Source organism: Cydia strobilella, chromosome 19 (assembly GCF_947568885.1).
Source record: "Cydia strobilella chromosome 19, ilCydStro3.1, whole genome shotgun sequence".
Classification (NCBI taxonomy): Eukaryota; Metazoa; Arthropoda; class Insecta; order Lepidoptera; family Tortricidae; genus Cydia; species Cydia strobilella.
This window is the reverse complement of record NC_086059.1, coordinates 163,204-185,783: the sequence shown is the minus strand read 5'-3', so window position 1 is coordinate 185,783 and position 22,580 is coordinate 163,204. Positions and strand designations below refer to the sequence as shown.

The 22,580-nt window shown below is 38.0% G+C and overlaps 1 protein-coding gene across 1 annotated transcript; it reads left to right on the top strand.

Moving 5' to 3' along the window:
- Positions 1-10,650: 10,650 nt before the first annotated feature.
- Positions 10,651-19,395, top strand: LOC134750107 (cytochrome P450 4c3-like). The gene is made up of 10 exons (XM_063685202.1): positions 10,651-10,801; positions 11,962-12,051; positions 12,414-12,524; positions 14,513-14,695; positions 16,130-16,326; positions 16,527-16,596; positions 17,155-17,356; positions 17,823-17,974; positions 18,640-18,825; positions 19,200-19,395. Exons 1-10 carry the CDS (start codon positions 10,651-10,653, stop codon positions 19,391-19,393), a joined length of 1,536 nt encoding a protein of 511 aa, XP_063541272.1. The 3' UTR covers positions 19,394-19,395.
- The last annotated feature ends 3,185 nt before the right edge of the window (positions 19,396-22,580 follow it).

The following is a 22,580-nucleotide window of genomic DNA, read 5'->3' as shown; positions in this document are numbered from 1 at the left end:
GGTCACAAACGTACATATGTATACCAAATTTCAACTTAATTGGTCCATTAGTTTCGGAGAAAATAGGCTGTGACAGACGGACAGACAGACGCACGAGTGATCCTATAAGGGTTCCGTTTTTTCCTTTTGAGGTACGGAACTCTAAAAACACCCAAAAATTATCATGCAGTTCTCCTATCTATTTTTTAACGTTCTTTGATATTTGTTGTGTCATACTGACAGACGGACGAGCAGAGAAAGCTTAGGTTTCCGATTATCACTCTTCAGATACGGAAATTGACACAGTGCCAAAACAAAACAAAGCCAGTTTTATTTTTTATCGATAGCTTTCCCCTGGGACACACAAGCAAACTTTGTAATTAGACCCTTAAAAAACAGACTATATGCATAATATTGTCTTACGCAAGGGCCTGACACTCTTTGATAGAGAAAGATAGTCTTATTGCGATTCCTATAAGAGGAAACAGGAAATAGTGCCATGCTTTGTCCTTATCACCGACCGGGTTTTTTTTTCATGGTCGGGTTATGGCAGCATAGGTAGGAGGCGATGGCGATGGCGAAATTTATAAGAGTGAAAGAGAAAAAGGATTATGCTGCCATACATTAACCTGTCAATACATGAATATGTCTTTCTCTTACCCCTGGTCGCTCGGTTTCGTGTCTATAACTACTATACTATGTCTATGGTCTTACGCAACTGACTGACAACTGATTGACTGTATGCAAACAATTGACGTGATCGTGTCACGAACAACCCCTTCCCCTTCACACATCAAGATAAGCAAAAGGAAAGAATGGAAATATTCGCCCGCTTCTGGCAAGTTTCGGTAGCGTAGTTGGTCAAGAGCGATTGGACCGCTGTCTCAAAAAAATTCAAGTTCGAATCATGCCCGAAGCTGTGAATGTTTACATTTTTGCGGTAACTTGTAACTTCCTCGTACTGATTTCACCACAATTTAAATATTTATCTCAAAACCGATATCTTTAATCATAATTTGGAAATGATAAAGGCCTGTAAGGATATTCCTGGAACCTATCCAATATTCCTCACAGACGCTAACGCAAAAGGTCACAAATGCCACAGGAAAGTGTTAAAGTTACGTCTTTAATATGGATTTCCTCACGAGTCCTGACTTATGCGTCACAACTACCACTGGAAAGTTTTACAGATACTGATGTAGTGCATAATTGGGGTGTTTTCTATGAAAAGGGACCTTATTGTCGACGGCGCTTACGCCGCACAGCGTCGCGCGGCATTGTATTTATATCGGAGCATCGTTCATAATGGCGCAAGCGCCATCGACAATAAGGTCCCTTTTTATGGAAAATACCACAATTGTTTGCAATCGTATTTTCACGGAACCGCACAAATGTGTTATGCTATTTAGTCTCAGTACAATAAGTACTGAGGTTGACTGAAGTAGCATGACAAATACGAACGTTTCCGAGAAAATACGATGGCAAACAATTAAGCGCTACATCTGTACGACCTTACGGTTTTGGGCTCAGGAATGTAAATATGATGACAAAAGCCCTTTTTATCCTGCATTATTATTGCTGGATTGCTATTGAAATAAAAGTACCGAGGTTTGAGGGTCGCCACAAAAATATTCAACTTACTCAAATAACGAAATTGTTGTAGATAATAAAATTGCACACTTTTTTAAGACTGTGTGAGTCCAGTGGCGCCCTCATTAGGGGAATTGTGTTTTCTAATAAACCAATAAATTTCTGTATAAATTAGTACGTGATATTGTTTTAATATTACTTGCTTTGACTTTATAAAGCTTTAATCTTATTACAAATAAGTTTTCGCAAAGCTCGCTCAAAACTTATTATAAACGTTTTAAATATATGTACTACCTATGGAGTGATTACTCTAAGTCTACTTATTTAACCATACTAAATACTAGTGGCTCTGACCTCACGTTAAGCATAGAAAATGAGAATCGTTCAAAAAACTAAAAAATAACGCCTATAACGCTATAGACGCTTGTCTGATGCAAATAAACATTGATTCATTCATTCATACAAGAATAGGCAATTGGGTAGTTGACAATTTTTTTTAATGGTATCAGTCGATCAGGTTTGTTTTGAGGATCAAATGTCTGTATGGGACCAATCGTCTTAAAGCAATACAAAAATTACAAATGATGGTCAAAGTCTGGCACCCGCACTTTACTGACGAAACGCTTTACTTAGAAGCCGTTTCGATGTATGGAAAACAAGGAAATTGCAATTTTTTCGGTGAAATGTTGCGTTGACGTATATTATTGCCGTACAATTTTTTTCCTAATAGAATGTAAGGAATCGAATGTTACCGTTATTTTTTTCCCATTTGAAAGTTTTTTTTCGAAACTTTTAGGTCTTGTATTTTTTATTATTCCCATATATATTTTTTAACTTTCCAATTTATTGTTATAAATTGCTTATTTTATATCTATTTAACTACATTTAGTTACAGAAATTCAGTCAACTACCCTATTCAATTTCATATTACACGGGAGAGGGAAGCAGATGTAAAAATATAACTTTGTTATTTCAAACTTTAACAATCACGGCGCTAGACCAAATAATGTTACGACCTGTCCGATTTTCTGAAATTAAGTTCGCCATAGTCTTACTATGGTATACTTGATCTTAGAAAAGCGGACAGGCTATACAAAAAAGGTATAAATTAATTGATTGTGTAGCGTGCGACAACCCTAAGGGCTAGATAGTCAATAAATCAGCGCCGGGAACGGAGCGAGGGCTATGGTAATGCAATGCTATCGATATTGGAATTAATTGTTGTTCCAGAGCAGGCATAATCAACGAGAATCAACATAACTTCAGACGTCCGGATGATTGAGTTACATTCTAATTGATTCTGAAATACAACATTATCAGTACGAGCCTAATCATAATGATAAGGGAAAAGTGTGGACTGAGCGAAGATGTAGTGACAAAAATAGAGAAAGGTATGTTGTGATGGTTTGGACACGTGGAAAGAATGAGTGAAAGGAGGCTAACAAAGAGAGTGTATAAGGGAGAGGTAGAAACGGGAGTTGGAAGGGGCAGACCTCGGCGGACTTTCTCTGATCAGATCGGGGAAATCCTGAAGAAAGGCCAGGTCAAGAGCACCCTAAACCGGCGAGCGTAGGAATGTTATGAAAGTGAAGGAAGCGAAAGAGGTATGTCAGGATCGTAGCAAGTGGAAATCCGTGGTATCTGCCTACCCCTCCGGGAAATAGGCCTGATTATATGTATGTATGCATGTATGTATATAAGAGCGAAATGCACTATTAAATAACAAGATTCAAATAATATCAGTGTACGCCTGAATTGTCCTTTTAATTAGGTAGTACGTTGATTATTAATGAAGATTTTTTGTTTGGTGGTGTCTATTTAATCGCTGCGACTTGAATGTTGTTGCCAAACAATAAAACTGAGATAATGACAAATAAGTTTTTGGAAAAATTTACATTTTTGGTACAACCTTTTACCGCTGACTGTACTTTTCTTTACACAGGGCCAATATTCAATACTAATAGGTAAGTACTAATCGTAATCGAGACAATTCTAAAAACCCCAAACACAATTAGTTAATCTGCCAAGTTCATGTTCATGTCAAAAAAAGGTGAAAAATAATTTTATTGTTAAAATTGTAACAAAATCATTACTTTGACGACCGGTCTGGCCTAGTGGGTAGTGACCCTGCCTGCGAAGCCGATGGTCCTGGGTTCGAATCCCGGTGAGGGCTTTTATTTGTGTGAAGAGCACAAATATTTGTTCCGGAGTCATGGGTGTTTTCTATGTATTTAATTATTTATATATTATATATATCGTTGTCTGAGTACCCATGATACAAGCCTCTTGGGCTTACCGTGGGACTTAGTCAATCTGTATAAGAATGTCCTATAATGTTTATTGTTATTTGTATCTCCTATTGTTTATTAATTTAATATAGAATGCATTCTATGCATGTGTATACTAGTGCTGCCATTTGTTAGGCTAAGCAGCAACTAAATTGTTACGGCTGCAGTGATGATAATAATTTAATTTATTTTATTTTATTTAAGAAACAAACAGTCGTTTACAAACAAGTTTACAAATATTTCTTAAATTAAGACCTGGAGTTTCATTATTGTATATAAATTGCAGTCTATAAAACAACAAAAACATAAAGTAGGTAGGTACTAGGTAGTAATAGTTTGAAGGTAGGTATAGGTAAAACTCACGAGAGCCGGCGGAAGATTTGTACTGAAACTGTAAATTATATCTAAAAGAAAATCCTCGCCGATTCTCGTGAATCGACCTATGAGTAGGTACAGGTAATAAAGTTAATAAGTAATGTAGGAATTAATAAGTAATGACATGATTTCCGGAAAGTGACATAAGTATACATAAGAAAAATTTACATAATTAATTAACTACCGAAAAACACATTTTAATGAATTAATGGAACAGTTAAACAAATCCAAATTATTAAGTTTTTCATTTTCGTTAAAAAGTTTACAAACACGTCTTATAAATACATTTCGTGCATAGCATGTTCTACTATAGGGAATGGAAAACATTTTTTTCTTCTGACAGTGGCGCTGACGTCTACGAGGAACTCTCAAACGTATTTGATGTAGTAGTGAGGGGACATCTAATACATTGTTCATAATTTTGAAAAGTAGGACAGAATCTACACAGTCTCGTCGACTAGCAAGAGTTTGGAGCTTATGATGTATCAGCGACTCGTTATAGTTAAGGTGAGTATGACCAGTTCTAAAATCGAGGGTTCTAACAAACTTTTTTTGTATTCGCTCCACTCTTTCAATATGAACATTATGATAGGGTTTCCATACTGCGCAGGCAAATTCTAGGTGGCTGCGAACAAAACTGTTAAAAAGGATTTTGTAAGTGACACTATTTTTAAATGGCTTTCCCACCCGTAAAATGAAACCTAGTTGTTTGTACGCCCTTTTTATAACCGATTCTAAATGAGGTATAAACGTTAGTTTTGAGTCCATAATAACTCCAAGATCGCGGATTTGTGTTACTCTACTCAGATTATTGTTGCCTAATGTGAAATTATAGTTAACATTATGTTTTTTCTTAGAAAAACTGATGACACAACATTTATTCAAGTTTAAAAATAAATTATTTTTAGTACAAAATGTCTCAAAATTTTTCAAATCATCTTGGAGCAAATAATAATCTTCAACAGAATTGATAATCTTATAAATTTTTGTATCATCTGCGTAGAGCAGCACTTTCGAGTTTTTAATATATTTATCTATGTCATTAATAAAAAGCGTAAACAGTAAAGGGCCTAAATGAGATCCCTGTGGTACTCCGGAACTAATAGACTTCCATTGAGAGGCGTAACCTGCTAGAACAACACATTGGCTCCGATTCTCTATATATGACTTTATCCAGCGGAATAAGTCTCCGTGTATTCCAAGGTGCCAAAGCTTGAGTAAAAGTGTATTGTGGCATATTTTGTCAAAAGCCTTGGCAAAATCTGTATACACGGCCTCTACACATGCGCCTCCATCCATCGCTACTAATATATCATTAGTGAAAGTCAATAGGTTAGTATCTACTGAACGACCTTTGTAGAAACCGTGTTGATTAAGGCTAATGTGATTTTTGACTACTTGGGAGAGTTGATTTGTGACTATCTTTTCGAAAATTTTGTTAAATTGGCATAATTTTGAAATCGGCCTATACTGTTCAATATTTTGGCTAACTTGACCCTTGGGGATTGGAGTTACGAAAGCTTTTTTCCAAATTTCAGGAACGAAACCAGTTTTAATGGATTTTTGGAAAAGAATAGTGAGTGGGGACGATAAGTTCGCTGAACAATTTTTAATAAAAATTGGGTGGATACCATCCGGGCCTGCACCTTTGTTGGTATTGATTGTGTTCAATATCCCGTGGACAATAGCACGGTCAATATATATACTGCTTGCGTCAATTAAGGGTTCAGTTGGTGGCACCAATGTATCAACTCGCAAATTAGTATCTGACGTTTCAAAAACGGAGTGAAAGTGATCATTAAATAAGTTACAAATTTCTGCACCGTCTGAGGTTGTGCGATCTTTATATTTCATAGTCTTAGGTATTTTATTTTTAGTATTAATCGACTTAATATACGAACAGAAATAATTTGGATATGATTTAATTTTGTTTTCCGCGTAGTATATATAACCGTTGTAGCATTGTAATTCCATTTTTTCTGCGCGTTTACGTAATATTTTAAAGGTCTCGTAGTCTAAAGGATTACGGTATTTTTTCCATAACCTATGGAACTTACGCTTTTCACTTAGCAACTTTTTTAATGGTTTGGTGTACCACACCGGGACGGAAGCTGACACATTAATCCTACGCCTAGGGATGTGATTATTAATAAGTTTATTTAAAATATCGTAGAATTTTGTAACACAGCCAGTCAAATCACTATTTTCAAAGAGTGAGTACCAGTTTATTTTAGATAATTCCAAGTTAATCTTGCTATAGTCACCACAGTTAAAATTATAAATAAAACTAGGAATCGGCTTAAGAGTGGGTTCAAATCTTAAAATTATATCTATGGTTAACGCTTTGTGGTGATTATCTTCAAGCGTGAGTGGCTGGTCGCAAGCAGCGACTGTACACTCTGTACTGCAAAAAATAAGGTCGAGAATGCGCTTGTTAACGTTATGTACACAATTAAATTGGTTTAATTCAGTAAATGATAAAAAATCGTGCATTATTCTTGTTGTGTAAGTGTGTCCCGTCATTAAAAGCATTCCCGGGGATGAATGAGCCAGCCACTCGGCCTCCGGTATATTAAAATCTCCGGTAATCAAAAACAAATCATTCGGCCTCTCAACAATAATTAATAATAATAATAAAGTTTTAAAATTCTGATTTAAACTCACGATTTTTACTCATTATTATTCACAACGACGGGACTTAATCGCGTAAATTTTACGCGATTAAGTCCCGTCGTTGTGAATAATAATAAGTTAGAAAAATTGAAAAGGGCTATGTATGGGCTCAAGCAGTCGGATCGTCTAGCGCTTGGTATATTAGAGTAGCAGTGTTGGCCGAAACGTTAATGCAATTAACCATTAACCAGTACAAATTGAACCCTAAACTGTAACCGTCCGTTCGGCTTACGGTTCAATTTGTACTGGTTAATGGTTAATTTAAAATGGTTAAAATAGTAATAAAATAGTCTCTTTCCAGGCGCGACAAGAAAAAGAGGTCGACAGACGGACCGAGAACGCCTGGAAGAGCTATTGGTCCATGAAACACCTCATGAAGGAAGACCTACCTCTATCACTCAAACGTAGGCTCATGGACATGTGCATACTTCCAGTCCTCACCTACGGTGCTCAGACTTGGTCTTTGACGGAAGCTCAGAAGTCCAAACTCGGGGTTTGTCAGAGAGGTATGGAGCGCAGCATATTAGGTGTGAAACTCGGGGATCGCATCCGGAACACCACGCTGCGCTCTAAAACCCAAATAATAGATGTAGCTCGGAAAGCGGACAAGTTAAAGTGGGACTGGGCTGGTCATGTCTGCCGCATGCCGAATGACTTGTGGGCCAAAATAACCACAGAGTGGCTGCCCCATGAGTCAAACCGGGGATCCGGCAGACCTCGTCGGCGATGGCGGGATAACTTGGACTCCTTTTTGAGCGACTGGCCAGATGTAGCTCAAAACCGGGAGGAGTGGAAGAAGAGGGGGGAGGCCTTTGCCCAGCAGTGGGACACAATAGGCTCGTAATAATAATAATGGTTAATTGCAATTAACGTTCGGCCAACACTGGAGTAGAGGAGGACACTTAGTCTTAGCTATTTAGGTACCTAATTATTTTATTTCAATAATATAAATGTAAACATGTTTGTGTAGGTAAGTACTAAGTTTAAAGGTGATACTAAAATTATCATAGCTCTGTTTGTTGATGACTTTTTAGGGTTCCGTACCCAAAGGGTAAAAACGGGACCCTATTACTAAGACTCCTCTGTCCGTCTGTCCGTCTGTCCATCTGTCCGTCTGTCCGTCTGTCTGTCACCAGGCTGTATCTCAGGAACCGTGATAGCTAGACAGTTGAAATTTTCACAGATGATGTATTTCTGTTGCCGCTATAACAACAAATACTCAAAAGTACGGAACTCTCGGTGCGCGAGTCCGACTCGCACTTTGCCTGTTTTTTTTGTTTGCTCCACGGTAAACCAACTAGTCCAGCTACTAACCAATTAGTACAAGAGCTAAGTGTTAATTTTAAGATTAAAATCTTAGGTCAATTAAAACCATGTTTAGGCATGAGGGTCAAGGTCAAAAATGGTATGCAGCAAGGAACAGTATGTAACTGAATTGCTCCATAGATTTACTATGACTGACAGTAAGTTCGCGGAAACTCTTATGAAAGTTAATATACAATGTGATAAATCTGACAATGTATGTATTAATGCTAAATATGCGTTGTAATGTTATGTGTAAGTTTGCTTTTCGCTCCTATTGTTAACCTGTATTATAGTATGCCACGAATAAACTATTTAGAATAGAATAGAATAGAATAGAAAACGTTTATTGTAAAAATCTACATACAGCACCATACAAATTTAAAAAGAAGAAGATCTTATACACTAACACGTAAAATTACAAGTAGCTTATACTAACATGCAATAATTACAATATTGATGCTGCTATAGAGGCTACAAATGGACACCACTCAGCATATGATCTAACATATAGGTATATGCTACAGCGCTGGTCTTCCGTGGAGCAAGAAGATAGCTCAGAACAGTAAAGGCAGTAACTAATAATTAGGACAAATTAGAAACAATATACAAGGAAAAATTTGAAAGTGGATGTGGAAGTGAGTGGTTTGGGAATATGTAAAAATATATATAAAGAGGTGTAAGTCAAGCATGTATTTAGTTTAATATATAGTGGAGCATATATGCCTTAAGGCATTAGATCTGCCATTGTACCATCATGTATTGAGCAAAAAATATTAAATAAACATATATATATAATCGAATAAATAAATAATGATGAAATTGATAAAATACAATAACTAATAAATATTTGTGAGTTAGTACTTGGTAGTTAGTTGTAAATAGGTTTTTAGAGAAGGCATCGATCGACGATTTAAACTAACAGAAAATATCCGTTATATTCAATATCACTCACGCAAATTCTATTTCTATTAGAGATAAGAAATATCCTTATCAACAACTGTTAGGTAGTTTAATGTACCTATCAGTTTTGACCCGACCTGACATTTCATGTACATAGTATGAGTTATTTAAGTCAAATTTAATAAATTGTCACAACACAATGAAAATCATTGGAAACACGATTGAAACTGTGTCACTTTCTAATACTGAATCAGAATTTGTAGCCATGTCAGAAGCGTGTAAGGAAGCTATCTATAAAAAAAAACTTATTACTGAAATTAGGTAGCTGTGATACTATTGTTTTATACATATAACGATAATCAGAGTGCACAAAAATTAGTTATAAATCCCATGTTTCATCGGCGGTCAAAACAAATTGACATTCGTTGTCATTTTGTTCATGGCAAATAATTTTGTAAAATTAAGTATATGCCAACAGGAGAAATGCTAGCAAATGTTTTAACCAAAAGTTTGAGTTCTAGACCATAAATTTGTTAAATTATTATTAGGCGTTACAACTGTATAATAAATATAAGTTTATGTTTTGATTTTGAGGTTGAGGACGTTGAGGTTAAAATTGTAACAAAACCATTATTTATAATATGCATTCCATGCATTTGAATACCAGTGCTGCCATCTGTTAGTAGCTATTGGCTAAGCAACAAGTTTTCGGTTAACGGTATATTTAAAATGAAATAAAATAAGACTGCAACAACTGTCAACACGAGTTTTATTAATAATTAATTTCTTAAAAGCAGGCGAAAATAAGCATTGTTTATGTAACATAATTATTATTTACAGTCACATAATATATATTTGTTGATTCGGGTTGCAATTCTCAAAAGTCAATACTGATTTTTACACACATATCTTAACCACTTTTTTTGCTTCCTTCCGGAACCGAAAATCAATGAATTCAAAATTATGTTCTTAAAACTGCGTTTAAGACCCGTATACAAAAAAATAGACAGATTTTGAGTTATTTGCAAAAATATCGTACGGCTCTTGGGCTATTAGACAAGTTTTATTTACAAGGTGAAACTGCACATCTGAGGTTTGAGGTCAAGACCAATTCTTCTTCAATTTGCGTTTAGACATCGTCTGCCCTACGCGCGTTCAAGTGAGTCTTTATGATAATATATAAGCCTTAAACAGTTAAAAAAACCTGGTTTAATAATTTTTTTAAACTCTTTAAGGTTTCGGTTACTTATGAATTTTATTCTATCGAAAAAATAGTGATGTCAATGATGAATGGGGTGTGTTAATTTTAACACATTTACTGCCAACATTTTTGTAGCCGATCACAGCGTTTTCCCGCTTTGTAGAGGAAAGCGACTACGAACAGAGAACCTGCCGAGCGGCTTCCCGGTACTCAATGTGTGTTACAAGTTGAATTTTACTTTCATACTAAAGTTTCCAGCTTTATTTAGTAACGTAATAGTAGTTTTAATTTTTTAATATTATTGTTTTGCAACCAATACAATTCAGATCCGTTATCGTTATGATCTGGTTGGTACTGCTATTGCCTCTGCTGTGGTTTGCTGCGTTCCGCTACCGTCGACGCAGGATGTATGAACTCGCGTCGCGACTCCCGGGTGTCGGCGAGCTTCCTCTCATAGGGTCGGCCCACAAGTTCATCGGATCCACGGAGGGTGAGCATATTGCAGACATTACTTCCACCGATGGAGGATGTATTGAACTCGCGTCCAAGTTCGACGCGAGCTCTTATAGGGGCGGCCCACAAGTTCATAGGATCCACGGAGGGTGAGCATATTGCATCATTACTTCCACCGAAGGAGGATGTATTGAACTCGCGTCCGAGTTCGACGCGAGCTCTCATAGGGGCGGCCCACAAGTTCATAGGATCCATGGAGGGTGAGCTGCATGTTGTAGACATTACTATCGCCGTTGGAGGATGTATTGAACTCGCGTCCCAGTTCGACGCGAGCTCTCATAGGGGCGGCCCACAAGTTTATAGGATCCATGGAGGGTGAGCTGCATGTTGTAGACATTACTATCGCCGTTGGAGGATGTATTGAACTCGCGTCCCAGTTCGACGCGAGCTCTCATAGGGGCGGCCCACAAGTTCATAGGATCCATGGAGGGTGAGCTGCATGTTGTAGACATTACTATCGCCGTTGGAGGATGTATTGAACTTGCGTCCCAGTTCGACGCGAGCTCTCATAGGGGCGGCCCACAAGTTCATAGGATCCATGGAGGGTGAGCTGCATGTTGTAGACATTACTATCGCCGTTGAAGGATGTGTTGAACTCGCGTCGTGGATTCCTATAGGGTAGCTCACATAAATAATAGTACATAAACAATAATAATACATTATACTTACCTACTTGAAATTAAAGTTTCAAATCTTTCTTTAATCTCCAATGTAACCCTCCCACCGTGAGAATAAATATAACAAACTACCACAAATATTACAAAACTCGACACGAGTTTCGCCTCTCTACGAGGTATCTTCAGGAGATGCTAGATGGATGTGTCCTTGACTTTCATGTTGTAAATAAGACACTGCATGCACTGCTACCACCGATGGAGGATGTACTAAACTAGTATTTTATTCATTAGTCTGAAAGAGTATCCCACTGCTGGGCAGCCAGCCAGCTTTCCCGTCATCTCCCTTTTGGTATTCCTATGCCCCGATATCCATTTGTGAGGTCCATTCTGTGGATAGTTTGACCCAACGTTCCGGATGCATTCGCCAGACGAGTTCTGCCCTGTCTCACTTTAGCGTGCCCCTTTGCACTTTAGCTTGGCACTTTGGCTATACCTAGTTATTATGTTTTATTTATTGCAGACATTATGTCTTCACTAAAAGACGTGAGCTACGCGGCAATTGAAAAAGGTGGAATCACTAGGGTCTGGCTGGGACCCATTCTGTATTTTGGTAATTATAGATTTCCTTTAAAAAAAAATCTATGATGTGTTCAGGAACCACATGTCACGACCGCCATTGCAGAATCTGATCACACACTCAATAAAATGTCTTCTCGAGTCATACTAGAAATGAGGTAAAATTAAATTCCTCTCAAACTTTTCAACTGATAAAAAACTTGTTGTAACAAAACAGTTTATATTTATGCCGGCCATAATTTGCGGTTTTCGAACGCATTATAGAGGGTTTATGATATGTGTGTAAGTAGATAAAATGACTTAAATAAAGAATTAAATGAATGATGATAAAGTGTTGCTTGGTAAATGGAGTTTCTAATAAAAATGTCGTTAAAGAATATTTGTATTCTGAACCAGTTTCCGTGGATCCAGTGGACCTGGAGATGGTGATGCGGACATGCATGGAGAAAGACGACCTGCACCGCTTCACGCGGCCGGTCATCGGCTACGGGTCTGTATTTGCTCCAGGTAATCTTTAGGTGACATTCAACTGTAGCTTCATTACTGTTGCGACATGACTGCGGCGGCGTGGATGACGCCTCTGTATCTGTCAATTTCCAGTAATGTTGAAACATTAATTCAGCTGCAGTTGTTACCTAAATGTCACCTTGTTGTTATATAATACCTATAGAGAGTGGGGTTTCGTGATTCCCAGACATTGTCCTGTCCCGGGAACCACGGAATTCTGTTTTGGCGTTCACGGGAATACTTGTCACCCGAGTGCTAGAGTGAGTGTGTGTCACTGAAATGGTGAATTTTTCAATTTATTTTAAAACGTTTTGTCACAAAGAATTAAGTATATAGGTAAGCTATAGAGTGCTCACTCTATACATAGATAAAAAATCATTTTTCAACACACTTGCTCAAAACGACGTTTTTATTCCACCGATTTTGGGCTCATAATCGCGTATGCATTAACGCGTGTGCATTGGTCATTACGCAGTTGCACATGGGCTCAAGTATAATATAACCAAGAGCGAGCTCCTTGTTTTTAAGCCGCGTGGTGGTACTGTTGGGACAGTACCCCCCGTCTACTTGTACGGCAGTGAACTCAAACAAGTGTCAGAGTTCAAATACTTGGGCCATTGGGTGACTGCGGACCTCTCAGATGGCACAGACGTGGAAAGGGAGAGACGCTCCATGGCTGTGCGTTGTAATATGCTTGCCCGCAGGTTTGCACGGTGTACAAAAGAAGTCAAAATAACATTGTTTAAGGCCTACTGCCAGAGCTTCTACACTTGCAGCCTGTGGGTAAGATATACGCAGAGTACTCTCAACACCCTGAGAGTACAATATATTAATGGGTTTAGGGTACTGTTGGGTCTGCCGCGCTTCTGCAGTGCATCAGGTATGTTTGCGGAGGCTCGAACTGATGGATTCCAGGCCATAATGCGTAAGCGTACTGCCTCACTGATGCGGAGGTTGCGCGGTAGCTCCAACAGTCTGTTGCATGTGCTGGCCGAGAGGCTAGACTGCCCGTTCCAACACCACTGGATGCTGTTGCATGTACAGCAGTAGTGTTTGGAATGTGGCAGTCTTCATTATGTAAAGTTAGATGTGATATACATTTTTTATTTGTAATTTAATGTGTTTACTAACATTAGCATATCAAGATTAATTTAATTGTATTACTAACAAATTATATGGGCATTTGCCTGAAATAAATAAATTGAATTGAATTGAATTGAATTACACACATCGGCTTTCTTATTGCGCACAATATCGCCTCGTGTGTAATGTCCAACTTAGCACACTTGTATCATAATGTACTATTAAGCAATTAGAAAACGTTCAAAAATTTAACAATCCACAGTTGACTTTGAACTGCTCTAAATTGAAAATGCCTGGATATTTCCAAAATATATACCAAGTGACTGTGAATATCCTCTATATAACGTTAAAATTATTATTATTTCAACTAAATGTTTCTGCAATTAAGAGCAAATGAACAAATAATATAATATAACTCTGCTACTATTAGGGCAAATAATATAATTGATTTTGATAGTTTACTATTGTAAAATTAAGTTAAATTAATGCATGTCACGTTTGTGGTTTTAAATTCGCATTGTTTAGTTCTTTAGCACTAGATCTAGAACTAGGGGTTATTTAGAGATAGTTTAATTGAATTGTACAAACAAGTCTTGTCTGAGCAACCATAATTATCTAATTTCAGTAGTGGAAACTGTTTTGGCTTATGTATGTATTTAAGTGTAATTATCTATATGTGTCATCTTTCGCTGTTTGTTTCCCATTATCAATAAATAAATAAAAAATAAAAAAAAATCGGTTCAGCGGTTTAAGCGTGAAGAGGTAACACACAGACAGACTTTTGCATTTATAATATTGAGCAAGGATAAATATTCTTAGTAGAGTAGGCATATTTGATTAATTTTAAATATATAATACTCAACATTTTAATCATGAAATCGTCAAAGAACTTTGTTTTTTCTTAGTGTCAATCTGGAGACCAAGGCGAAAGATACTGCAGCCAGCATTCAAACCAAAGATAGTGGAGAGCTTCGTCCGCGTGTTCGCGGAGCAGAGCATGAAGCTGGCTCACAAGCTGGGCGAGGCCGGAGGCCGCAAGGTCAAGCTACTGCCTTACATCGGCGCCTACACCTTAGACTCGTCTTGCGGTGAGTCTGCACAGAGCAGAGCCTGAAGGTAGCTCACAAGCTAGGCGAAGCCGGAGGCCGCAAGGTCTCAGATGGACGAGGCCTTACATCAACCACCTGTTACAGTATAACAGCCAGACCGATATTGAAAAGCATTTTTGCCCACGCTGAAACGGAGACTCTTCAATCACCGAGACCGCAAGGTCCAGCTGTGGTTTTAGATCAGCTCCGTCCGATACCCAGCTGGATTCCTGGATGTCATATTTTCAGGGAATGACCCTTTTAACCCCGACGCAAAAAATACGGGTATTATATTATGCTTGACGCCAATTGTCTGTAAGTTTGTGTGTCTATCTGTGGCATCGTATTAGCTCTCACACGGATAAACCGATTTCGATGCGATTCTTTAACGTGAGAGCGAGTTTCCTGGCGGTATTTAGTTCTTAGCTATATTTGATAAAATCGATCGAGCAGTTTGAAGAGTATCATCAGCTCTTTTCCAAAATTATGTAAGTACTGTATTTTTGGTATAAAAAAGGATTTTTTGGCATAAAGCGTACCTAGCTTTTAATTATTTTTTTTCATGTCTCATGCTCTTAAAGTGGGTCGTTGTTGTTCTAAAAAGTACGCAGAAAGTGATACGTTTCTGCTCTAGTGCAGAAAAGTGGTGTACTCCTCTGCGTCCCTGTCCCACGAGCAAATGGGTGGAAATAAAATTGAAAAATAGTGTCTTTATTTCCCCGCCTGGAACAATTCATCAGGCGGGCCGTATCGCTTGGCGGGCGGGCTTGTTTGCCACCGACGTAGTATAAAAAAAAATTGGTAATTGTTCTAAATTTACTAATCCCGCATTGAATCGTTTTTTTATCAAAATGATGTAAGTAAATTGTTAAAATAAATTATTCTTGATTTATTTTGTTAAATTGTATTTTAAATTTCTTTAAATACTTTTATTATGTTGGCTAAATGACTGGGATGCCATTGACTATTGGAAGTTTTAGAACTAAAAAGTAAAAAATTAAAAAGTAAGAGGCAATCCCGCAGAGTTTTATACTATAATAAATTAATAACCTAATCATTTTAAAATTACTGCAGTTTGTATAAATATTGCAATCTAAATGTTTTTCGCTATAGGGGTTATTTATCTTCAAACATGAAAAGTCTCCGATTACAAGTAAGTCCTTGGGAAAACATCATGGCCGCAGGTCTATTAGGTACTTTAGTTACTGATTTTGCAAAATTGCCTTGTCTTGTTTGGTTTCCTCGCATTCGATATGAAAAGTAGAGTGATTTAACTAGAGTGAAAGGTAGCATTTCCGTCTCGGAGTATTGGCGCTCTCACTGCGTTCGAGCGCCAAACTACCTCGATGGGAATGGGTGCCTTTCAACTCTTGGTTAACAATCTACTATAATTAAATAGTTACATGGGTTAACAATGAAAGTTTGTGATAACAGAAACGACGCTCGGCGTGAAGGTAAATGCCCAGGACGATGACATGTCCCCGTTCCTCGTGGAGATGGGCCGAGTTACCCGGGTGGTGGCGGAGCGCGTCTTCCACCTTTGGCTGCAGCCGGAGTGGCTGTTCCGGTGCTTCCCGCTGTACCGCGAGCAGCGGACCGGCTGCGAGGTCTTGCATGGGTTCACTGATCACGTAAGTTTTCTGACAAATATCTTGTTTAAAAATATTTAATAAAGTAATTTAATTCTGATAACACTATGCCTAGAAAGAAATATAAACAGTATAAATAATAAAGATATAATCTAAATATAAAACAAGCAGTGACCAACTGACCTTCCTGCGGCGATGTATTATGATTTGCTCAGGTGTCTAATTACTCTTAAATTGTTCAGGTGATAATGAAGAAAAAAGAAGAACTAAAAGCCCAAAAATCTAAAAGTCCTAAAGCAGACCAAACCATTGGTAAGTAATTAGTTTAAAAAAAATTCCCAATTTTGAATTTGAAATCATTTATTTCATGTAACCGTGACACATACATGGCGTATACTGCAAGATTTTTAGAAGCGCCAATAAAATTCATCTGAGCTGCAGACACAACCGGGAGGCGTTTGTTTTTCTATTCTGATTGTGTTAATGCCTTACAATTTTGATCTGAATTTGTTGAGGATATGATTTATCAGTGTCAAAAGTCACGTTTTTAATTGAACTCCTCCTCCGGTTCCGGTAATCGTAACTCGCGCTTGCATACAAGACAGGGTACCATCATAGTCGGAACTGCACTCAGCCTGCAGTAGGCGCCTCCATGCGCTGGGAGCTGGTGATTATCGATGATGCTTCGCCTGAATTCGGTATCAAAAATACACCATTGAGTCATCACAATACACTAAAAATGTTTATGTCACTTGTTGCGTCCTAACACTAAACATATGGATAGAAAACTATATATAAAAAAAGAAAGCTTTTATTTCGGATTAATTATATCCATCTATACAATTATTGTAACTTCTTTTCTATTGTAAGGTTTATCAGACTACGACTCCATGTCTTTCTTGGAGCTGCTGATCCACTTCTCTGGCAGCGAGGGCGGGTACAGCAACGAGGAGCTGCGGGAAGAGATCCTGACGCTGATCATCGCGAGCACCGACTCCACTGCCTCCGCTATCGGGTACGCGCTCGACCTCCTGGCCAAGTACCCTCACGTGCAGGACAAGGTCCATGAAGAGTAAGTTCATAACCTTTGTACTGTATTTGCGGTATATTTTTTACCGTATATTTTGATGATTTTTGTCAATTTTGACATTCATAAGTGCAATTTGTAGGTACATATAAAATATTTTCATTTTAATTAAATACTGTTTCATTAATGGTTGTCAGCCAATGTGAATGAACAATAAATAACTAAATCAAAGTAATATAGTAAGCCAATATGTGAATTAAATAGTTTAATTTCGATTAATGAAATAATTATTTAATAACCTTGTAGAATTTCGTTGGTATTTTGTTTCTGTATCAAATATTTATTTAATATGGACTTGAAAAAAAAGTCCGCCGTAGAAAATCTGATATTTGGTTTTAAATATAATTTTTTTAACATGTGTATAAATTTTTTTATGGGCATACATGTGGAAAACACACCACACTATGATAATAAAGAAGTTAGTTGAAAATTGTTACATACCTATTTGTAGACTGGACGAAGTGTTCGGCGACTCGGACCGGCTTCTCCAAAAAGAGGACCTGATGGGGCTGAAGTATTTGGACTGTGTCATCAAGGAGACGCTCCGACTTTTCCCGCCAGGACCCTTCCTCATCAGGAAGGTCGAGCAGGAAGTCACCTTGCGTAAGTTTCCTAATTTTTATTTTATTTATTGCATAGGGAAACAAACAGCATATAATCACAACTGAAGAAGAAATTCTAAACTGATTTACTACATTAACACGCATCAGCTCCAAGAGCTGCTAGCTGCAAGTGTAACAAAATAAATGAAAAACAATAATAAATAAAAGTTAGTGCTCATTGTTTAGTGATTGTTTTTTTATATAGGGAATAAAGCCTCATAGATTCAGGAGAAAAACTTGGTATGAAGAAAAATACCTACTCTACAAATTGTATAGAACTTGATATTACTATATGTGATTCATATACAGATTTTAGATCGGTACTTGTGTAGATAATAGCATTCATCTGCTTGTCATACAAGTTACAATAAAAGCATTGCAGACGATGCGACGACTTTGATGCGGATAAGTTTATCAGAAAATTATTCTTCAAGCTTGTAACTTATGAACTTTGGATATGTTTATACTGTTTATAGCAAATACATGCACTTGTGTGCTGTGCATGACCTAGGTAACCTAAAGCAATAGAAAACTCAAGGTTCATCATCATCATCATCATCATTTTTATTTATTAATTGTGGTTAAGTCCATAGTTCAGAATTCTGAAACACTAATAGATTTAGGTATTAAGCAGCCCACAAAATAAACGTTAAGATTTTCGTACAGCATCAGGTCACGTGCTCCCTGCCGGCAGTGGTCTAATAGCATCTGTGTGGGGCACACAACGGAACCCCAAGTACTGGGGCCCCGACGCGGATACGTTCGACCCGGACCGCTTCCTGCCGGAGCGGGCCGCGCTGAGGCACCCCTGCGCGTTCATGGCGTTCAGTATCGGCCCGAGGAATTGCATTGGTGTGTACTGTCAAGCGTATTATGATAGGCTAATGAGCGACAAGAAATTTACTAAGCTGACGGTCTTTTCTAGAATGGGACTTCTTTCCCGTATCTCTTTCCAGTTCATTCGTTATTGCCTCTCTGAACACGTTTTTGCTATTTAGTTGATGATATTATAATTTGCCGGTATTTTTGGAGACTGTGAAGTTGTTTAACAAGTTGCTTTGAGGCGTTGGGTCAATTCCAAAAACGATTTTTAGCTGATGATCTTTTTCGACGCATCATCTGTCACATCTCTAGAAAGGAACAATGCCATCGTTACCCAGCGTTGTCCTATTTTAAATAGGCAGCTCTTGGTTTCGTTGTTCTGATGAATTAGTATTGTATTGCAGGTTACCAGTATGCCCTGATGTCTATAAAGTCAGCGCTGTCGTCGGTGCTGCGTTTCCACCGCGTGAGGGGGAGGGTGGAGGGGGGGAACACGCCGCACATCCGAGTCAAGATCGACGTCATGATGAAGGCCGTTAACGGACACGAGCTCACCCTGGAGAGGAGATCGCTACGTTGCGCTCCAAAGAATTTGTAAATCGTAGAATAGATGTTTGTGTATCTAAAGTTATCTAACGGTTATCCAGAGAGTTTCCAATTAGCTACAAGCATGACTTTTTTGGAAGATGTCAATCGATTCTGCATCTCGTGGGATTCAAATGTTTCTAATAAATCAGAAACTTCCAAATTGCGAAAATAAGTTTGGCGAGTGCACCGCGAGTAAAAACCTCACAGGCCACACGGCAGCAGGCCAAAGTGTATGGAAAAAATGATGAAAAAAAACTAGTTTTTCAATATTCACGCCGTAAAAAATGCGTTTACGTAGGTATATGTATACCTAGTTACTATACGTTGCATTTTGTAATGTAACTAATAATGTGTTGCTGGAATAAACATTATTTTATTCTATTCTATTCTAAATGTTAATATTATATGTTCTTAAACTCGAATGTCTTTACAAAAATGTTAGAACAAAATTGGGTATGGCGGTCAGCAAAATATTATCGGCGCGTGTCGATAACTTACTCGTAGTATAGGTTTGAGCACGCGCTGATTCGGTTAAGACATAGAGTAACTTATACTAGAGCGGTACTGACATAGTAAATTTTGTAACCCCAGTAAATTCACTGCCATCTGTCGACACACTTTAAAACTAAAAATAAATATTTATAAAAATACGATAAAATGTATTTAAATATGGATAAATGATTTTTTTATTTGCATTAATTATTTTTATATGATTTTGACCCATATTCTTTCACTGGTATGCGTTAAAATTATAAATAACAAACGAAACAGTCAACGCCCTCTATACGAGTGTAGGCCAAAACTAGTGGCGCCATCTGATCGAGAATCAAATTTTCGTGATTTTCGAGGCACGTTTTTTCCTTAGACTGTATCCATCTATTACGGAGTTATATCTATCTTTGGTTAAGATAATGTCTGTACCGCCGTAGATTAGAGATGTATAATTAACACTTGATTATGATTTAATAAATCAGTCTAAGTCTTCCCGGCAACGATACCTTTCACTCACCCAACCACGTTCCTCTAAATTGGGGATTTCACAATTTAGCATTAATTAATGTAAACCTGTGAAATTTGTGCTTTAGTAAGTGTTTATTGAATAAATAATAGTTGGAACGTACTTTTTTAATTATTTTTAATTATTATGGCATACGTGCAGATTGCGGTTTTTGAAAAAATAAAAAAAATGTTCCGAAAAAGGCAGAAATGCTTAACCATTTCTGGCAATTTAGAATAGAATAGAATAGAAATCATTTATTCAGACAACACATCAATACAACACATATATAGCAAATACAAGAGAATTTATTAACTTTGTGCCTATGTAAGAAAATTAAACGCTTAAAATTATATTTTATTACTAGTAGTAAGTTACGGTGTCAGCAGCAGTTTGAACTGCAATTAGTATTATGGTAGAAATGGTATCGCGTACCGCATCCAGGTTTACAAGCGTAGCAAGCAGAAATTTTTACTAACAGGCCAATTCGAACGTACACTGATATCAGAAAAGAATCTAACTGATGTCATGCAGTCGGCAGTAAAGTCACGCCGCAGTCCTGCAGCAGTAGTGCTGGTGTAGTCTGAATCCAAACGGTACCTTAACGCAATAATTATAACAAGGGATATTGACAACGCTGCACCAGCAACGCTGCTACAGTCACTTTGTTAACTAAGTTTTCATTTAAATCCAGTTGGGTGTAACGTGTAATGTTAGATTTTAGTTGTGTATGGACGCGCCCTAAGAACCGACAGCAATGGATCCGGCACGAGCGTTACATGTGCTCGTAGTGCCGTCCACACGCAGAATTCGCGTCACATTACACGTTACAGCCGTCTGGACCCGGCTTTAAAGGCTCTATTTTTCACGATAACCACTATGATCAATGTTGTTTGTGCAACCCAAAAACCAATAAATTCTTACATTCCATTTTTACATCTCATCTTCCTTTTATTGCACGTATTTTTCCGCAGCTTTAGCCATCCTGTAGCGATATATTATCATGAAATTTCTTCAGTTTTCGTTAAATAGAACCGTGAAAACGCATCTCCTGCGCTTTGTTTCGGCCACAAACTGCCACAAAGGGTCGGAAAATAGCAATTTGTCGGTTACCGCTTTTGCCGGAGCCGAGTTACTTCTTAGTAACGGGAACTGTATACGTTATGTGCATATAACTTTTTTTTTATTACAAAAAAGCAAGCACTTGACCGCAATCTCACCTGATGGTAAGTGCCGATGCAGTCTAGGATGGATCATGCTTACCTAAAAGATGTCTTGCTCTAAATAAATAAATACCATAAACAAATGCAAACCAATTTCTTAGTAATAAAAGGCAGCACATTTTAATACCTAATGTAGGTATAAGTAGACGCGTGACGCGTAAGGTATATCAACCTTAAGTAATCATTTAGAATTTTGTGCGTTTTCTAATGACAAATTGGTATTCCTAAACAATCTATTACCGCACCTTATATTTAGCAATTTAGATACCTAGTATCTTGGGAAGCTCCACAGTATCTTTTCGTCCAAATTGCCGCAGTGTCTTAAGTCAAAAGTCTTTGACCAGTGTGTGTTGCCAGTGATGACATACGGATCTGAGACGTGGGCGCTAACAATGGGCCTCATAAGAAGGCTCAAGGTCACGCAAAGGGCAATGGAGAGAGCTATGCTCGGGGTTTCTCTGCGTGATAGAGTCAGAAATGATGATATCCGCATTAGAACTAGGGTCACCGAGATAGCTCGCAGAATTGCAAACCTTAAGTGGCAGTGGGCGGGGCACATTGCTCGCAGAACTGATGGCCGGTGGGGCCGGAAGGTTCTGGAGTGGCGTCCGCGTACCGGAAGACGAACTGCCGGTAGGCCTCCAACAAGATGGAGCGACGACCTGGTGAAGGTCGCGGGAATTCGGTGGTTGCGAGCGGCACAGGATCGGTCGGAGTGGCGAGCCTTGGGGGAGGCCTATGTCCAGCATGATGATGAGATACCTAGTAATCTAAGTTATTTGCAATTATAAAGTAAAATGGCTAGTAAAACTTTTCATTCCGCCATGAAAGGAGTTGCGGAGTTCATAACTTAATCAAAGGTATAAACCGCAGTTTAACGTTCTTAATGCAAATAAAACGAACTCCGTGCGTCTGCGCGACGTCGTAAAAGTGATGAAGCTACATTAAACATTAAATTTGACTGTTTATTGCAGCAC